At 28.6% G+C, this 6,486-nt stretch overlaps 1 protein-coding gene across 1 annotated transcript; it reads left to right on the top strand.

Annotated features, from left to right (window-relative positions):
• Nucleotides 1-3,164: 3,164 nt before the first annotated feature.
• Nucleotides 3,165-5,252, top strand: LOC127119641 (zinc finger protein ZAT9). The gene has a single exon (XM_051049913.1). The coding sequence runs from the start codon at nucleotides 3,656-3,658 to the stop codon at nucleotides 5,093-5,095; it is 1,440 nt and encodes a 479-aa protein (XP_050905870.1). The 5' UTR covers nucleotides 3,165-3,655; the 3' UTR covers nucleotides 5,096-5,252.
• The last annotated feature ends 1,234 nt before the right edge of the window (nucleotides 5,253-6,486 follow it).

The raw sequence follows: 6,486 nt of genomic DNA, 5'->3' as shown, positions 1-6,486 counted from the left end.
CTTAATATCCACCCATACACGAACTTCTCCATTTTGGTTGAATGTGGACTCAAGCCATTGAATTCTTTTACTCCTTTCACCCTCTGCAATTTCTCCATCTAACCAACGATTCAACGTTCGATTAAGACGTTTGAACGATTCTATATTCCAAAGTCGAATCTTTATCGGAGGTTGCACTACTGAAAAGATTAAATCGACATTTCTCTTGTGAATGTATTCAGACATGGTTAAACAAAACAAAATTGAAGGAGATTGAAGGAAAATAAAGGGAAATGGAAGGAGGGTAAGAAGTTGTGTGAAAAAAAGGGAGATGCACATTGTATTTATAGATGAACACGTGCATGCATGTGCCAATATCCTAGGCGCCACACACACACATAACACATGCATGCGCCAATGCATGTGGTGTACACTCACAAGCACACATGCATGCGCCAGATGCATGGGCGCCTGCATGCATTGGAATTACAAGCATGCGCTAACTACAATGACGCCTCATTTGAATGGTTATTGGATGCGTCAACTCAACTGACATATCAATAGTGAAAGGTAGTTATTTTGATATTTAAATTTTAAAAAATAGTTATTTTAAAATTAAAAAAATCGGGCCAACACAAACCTTTTAATAGGTGAATTTATATTAATATGTGAATTTGTATAGAGTGAGTTAGATGGATATCCAAGTCTAACTCTAACCCAACATTTCTTTGATTTAATTGTTATTTTTTTATTAATTTATAGCTTATTTTTAATAGTTTATACTACATTTTATAAATTATTTTAGATAATTTATAGTTTATTATTTTTTTTCTCTTAAAAGTTTTAATATAAATAATTATAACATTTCATTCTCGTGAGGTAATATGTTAATTTACTAAAAATACTTTGTAACATTGATGACCTTCAATAAAATTGTAAAAAGGTTGTTGTAAAAATGTTAAAGTTTTAGAAATATATATTTAAAAAGAAGTCAAATTAAATAGTAAAATAATAATTTATTAATTTAGAAAAATAGAATAAAAAAAAGTTCAACTTTACTATTTAAGTTGACAATTATGATACACAATCTCCATAAAAAATTAATTTTCAGTATACATCCAGTCGATAATTCTCAGTACACGATTAATGCTATTTGATCATTTTCTATAATAACCAAATGTCTTTGGTCTTTGCTCTAAGAACAATATCTTCAACACACTATTTAATAACAATGGGCATGCTAATTAGTAATTAGTGATTAAAAATTAAAATACCATGGGCCAGAAAACAGGTTGATTATTTCCAAATTTGGATTATATTAACTTTTTCATTGGTTATCATTTATCACTAAGATAAACACCAGACCAAATTTCACCGGTTAAGATTTTCAAAGATTTGTCATTATTGTATGTATAGAAATATTGGATAATTCTAAACTAATTTGGTAAGCATATTTCATGAATATAAATGTATATATTCTCAATTGAGTAAAGTCATTAAATAGACTAAACGATTCATTAATATATGATTTTTTGGGTGAATTCATTAAGGTATGATTTTTACAATATATCAATATTTTATAATCTAATTTCCACGTCTCTTCCAAATTATTTTATTAGTTACCACAATATATGGGATACACAAATCTCTAGTTTGTTTCTTGACGAAATGCAAATAAATCTCTACTAATCAATACAAAAAATAAATTTAAAAAAACAAAAAGCCTAATATCCACAAAACAACATAAAGTAAAATAAATAAATCAGATTCCGTACTATGAGAAGCAACCAATCACAAGTCAAGAAATATTGATTTTTAGAGAAAGATCAAGTGGTGTAAAGATTTAAATAATATAAAGATATTTACCCTACCAATACTAATTGTTCAATCTTTAGACAAAATTGATATTTTGTGATTGTTTAAATGTAAAAGAAAAAAAATTGTATTTAATATAGTAGTACAAAAATTATATTTATGATTGGTTAAATGTAAAAAAAATTATAATAATTGACACCTAAATTTTTATTACCAAAAAAAAACTCAAAATTTGAAATGTTTTATACATTCAACAACTGAGTTTTGCATCAGACTTCATCAAATCAATTAGTATAATTATGAGTTTAATTCATATATAGTGTCGATGTAAAGAATATATTATTAATCAATCATTATCATAATATTAAATAAAATATTTGACATTTATCTTAATTATTTCTAAAATCATATCTATAATTGATTAAGATTTATTAAAAATATTAAAACTTTAACACCGATAATTTATCAAAATTAAAATCCTTTACTTCAATAGTCATCAAATATAAACATCCAAAAAATTGTTTCAAAATATACACATATTTTTAAATTATTAAAAAACTCATATGTAAAAAAATAATTTTTAAAAATAAAATCTGAATCAATATAATTAAATATATTGAAATATGAAAAATAAATATTTTGACAATACATATTGAAATCATATTTTAGGTAGAATCATATATTAAATTAACACATTAACTCTCGACTATTATATTTTTAAGGGAGTATTTATTTCATAATTTCAAATTTTATTTTTATCTATATTTTTTTTATAGAATTTTTATTCTTAAAATCTTATTCCCAAAGAAGTGTACTATATATATTTTATATTTCTAAGAGCATTTTTTAAATAATATTAGCTTATAAGTATAAAATTAACAAAATAAATAATACTTTAGAAATTTTATTCCAAATATATTTGTGATCACTTTGAAACAAATATACCCTAATTGAATCATAAAATATTTTTTTAATCATTAATTACCTAATATTTATTTCATGGGAGATTTTCAACTACCTAACTCCAAAAAATTCAAACACCATCAAAATGACCATAAAGAAATAAATAAACCTTATGAAAAAAAAGAATTGAGTCAATATATATATATATATATATATATATATATATATATATATATATATATATATATTTTGTAATACTACCAATAAAAATCAGAATAAGGTAACAATAAATAAAAAGCAATAAATAGAATTAAATAAATGTCTTTTTCATCAATAATAATAGAGGTTGCAAATTTGCAATGAAATTATGAGAGTGAATCACAATAAGCTAAATCTCCAAAAACAATAACGTTTGAAGATACTACTCACCTTTCACTTGTGTTGTGTAAGCTTATAAAACAAACACAATTTAAGGCTTTCTTTGCTGCTTTCAGTTTTTGTTTCACAAATCATAGGGATCCTCAAAATAAATATTCAATCCTAGCCGTCCAAATTAATCTTCTCCTTTTTTATTTAATTAAAAATTTGTAACAATATATCCTCTTTTCCATGCATGGAATTCTCCTAAAACTGCAATATCAGTATAAATAAAAGCCCAATTCTTCAATTTTTTTTTATTTGATTTTTTCCATTAAATTCGTTGCTTTGGAAACTGAATAATTTGAAGGGTTCTTCTTCTTCTTTTGTGCCTTTTTTTGTGGGTCTAATCCTTTGTACTTCACACGAACTGTCACATCTTAACCCTTTTTTTATTCTCTTTTGATCATCTTTAAAAGCAACAACCTTGTTCTCCATCTCTTGATCATCGTAATCATGGATCTTGCTTAGTTTTTTCAAGAAATTTTTGAGGTAAGAGTTTTTGTTGTTGTTTCTTGATTGATTTAGATTCAGAATTATCATGGAAGAAAAGAGGTTTGTGTGTAGGTATTGTTCACGAAAGTTTCTGTGTGGTAAGTCTCTTGGTGGTCACATAAGGACTCATATGATGAGTGAGAATGAAGAGAGAAGAATGATGAATGCTAATAGTAATGCTGCTGCTTCTATGTTTAAGTTTGATGTTGGAAGAAAGAGAAAGAGATCTGAATTAGGGTCTAGTGGTGTTGGTGGAAGTGGTGGTGGTGGTGATGATGGAAACTACATTTATGGTCTTAGAGAGAATCCCAAGAAAACAACTAGGTTTGTGCATTCCAATGCTGCTGCTGTTTCTGCTACTGATCAGGAGGAAAGATTCTGCAAGGATTGTGGAAAAAGTTTTTGGTCGTTGAAGGCTTTATGTGGTCACATGGCTTCTCACTCGGATAAAGGCGTGTCGGGTGTCTGTGTCAGAGATAAAGAGAAGTTGGTTATGGATAGTCAGTCGGAAACCGAGGATTCGGTTCCGACTTATACACGGAAATCAAAGAGGATGAAGTTCAAGAATCTTAGCAATGACAACCGGCGCTCTTCGTCTTCGCCTCCGTGGGGAAATTGCTCGTCTTCGATTTCTGAAGTGGATCAAGATCATGAAGAAGTCGCTAGGACTTTGATGATGTTGTCTAGAGATTATTCTTTCAAGGGTTTAGCTTTGGTGACAGAGTCATCTGATAACAACTCTGCTGTTGTTGAACCGAAATTGAAATTGAAATTGAAATTGAAATCGCCTTCTGCTGATACCAAGGTTGTTGCTATGAATCATGATAAGAGCAATGTTGGAAGTGAGAAGAAAGTGTTCAAGGATAAGAGGTTGAGGTATTTAGAAGAAGATTATGATTCTCATAATTCTGATTCTGGTTATTTCCTATATGGTCCTAAAAAAGAAGAAACAGATGATGCTTCAAGCGATTGGTGTTTAAGGAACCGATTTCAGGATCATGATTTTGAATCAAGCAAGAAGATACAAAGCAATAAGAACAACATTCAAAAGGGTTATGAAAGAGATAGTTTCTCAGATGATTCGGTTTATGAGAGCGATGAAAACAGCACTGATAGTGATTCATATGCTGCTCCAAAGGCACAAACCAACAAGAACAACAACATGAATGGAACAAAGATTGGTAACAAGAAGTCAAGTTGCAAAGGGAAGAAGAAAATGAAGTCAAAGAAAAACAAAGAACATGACTGTCCACTTTGTGAGAGGACTTTCAAGTCAGGACAAGCTTTAGGAGGTCACAAAAGATCACATTTTGTTGGAGGCTATGATGAGAGCACTTTTGTCATTAGGCCAAGTGGTTCTGCTGCTCAACCTCAACCTCAAGCTCAACCTCAACCTCAACCTCCTGCCCCGGTTCCGGTTCCGGCTCCGGCTGCTGTTAATCCTTGCTTAATTGATCTTAATCTACCTGCTCCTGATGATGAATAGGAGCTTAATTTTCATGATTTTGGAACATTTGTTTTGCTGAGGTTAGTTGAATTATGGAATTATCATAGAAAAAGTTTGGTCTTTTTATCCATATGATGAAAGCATTGACAATGTACAGACAAATGGGTAATTGGTTGGTGAATTCTTTTTTTGGTTTCTTAAAGCTTTTTTTAGATTCATTATTTGGTAGGACTAGTTTGTTTCTTTTCATGTTCTTGTAACATGGTGACAATTTTTATTAGTTTATCAATTGGATTATTTATTTTTTCCTTTTCCTAAGTTAAATCATATACTCTTTGATTATTATTATTGCTATTCTGCTTATGTTAGAGTGTTTCAATTCTCTCTCTTTTGTCTTAAATATGATTTTTCTATTCAACTCAAACTTATTTCATTGTTTAATGTTGGAGTTTTCAATTATTTGGTTTTCTGCAATATCAAGATTTGAGAACAGCACTTCTCTAATCCCAATTGAACATCTTGGTCAATATGATTATTTTTATGATGAAATTGGTGAATATGATTATTATTTATGAGAATCATGCACTTACATAATTGAACCACCGGGGTCCAATTCTAAGTTCTTATTTACAATTTGTGATTTGTCTTTTGGGAGGTGTGATAAAGAAATAGAAGGATTACTAGTTTCTCTCTCTCTAAATGTGATCAAAAAATATTTTCCAGTAACGTGTAGTTTTTAGAATGCTATAAAAACGGTTTAAAAATTGATATTGGAGGTACTCCAAAGGTTACGATATTTTTGAAAATAAAGGAACCTTTTTTTTCTTTCTATTTTTGAATTTGGCTACAAATTAAGAGTAGCATAGAACAATACTAGCTAGTAACAAAGTTACCGATATTACTATGTCAACCCCACTATATTCGTGAAAAGAAGGAAGAAGATGCCAAGTTCAAATTCTAATTTAAATTTAAATTAACTAGCCCTATTCTTTTGGCATTGGAAAAGAACACGTGGTTGTTGTAAGATTATTACTGTGGTTGAAGATTTGACTAGAATAAAAAAAGGATTTACTCATATTTTTAGAAGTAATTTGTAGAAATGAGGTAACATGTTTTTTTAAATATTAGAATAAAGGTAGTTTGGTTGAGTTTATAGTTTGTAATTTATAGTTTATCAACTCATATTTTTAAAAAAATATTTGTTTCATAATATCATTTTTTTTTTACGAATTTAAAATTTAGTTTAGGTAATTTATAACTTATTTTTGTAAGTTGACATAAGTAGTATGTAGCTTAAAGTTTATTATACCTTTTCACTCTTCTCTTCATTTTATTCTAATTTTTTGACATTTTACAACTATAAGCTTGATCAATCACTAGCTTTTATCAATTATAAGTTCAATTGTTAAAAGGTAACTTAGACTTTGTTT

The sequence above is a fragment of the Lathyrus oleraceus genome, chromosome 2 (assembly GCF_024323335.1).
Source record: "Lathyrus oleraceus cultivar Zhongwan6 chromosome 2, CAAS_Psat_ZW6_1.0, whole genome shotgun sequence".
NCBI classification, from domain to species: Eukaryota; Viridiplantae; Streptophyta; class Magnoliopsida; order Fabales; family Fabaceae; genus Lathyrus; species Lathyrus oleraceus.
The sequence above is the reverse complement of the archived record's forward strand: the minus strand, read 5'-3'. Positions and strand labels throughout refer to the sequence as shown.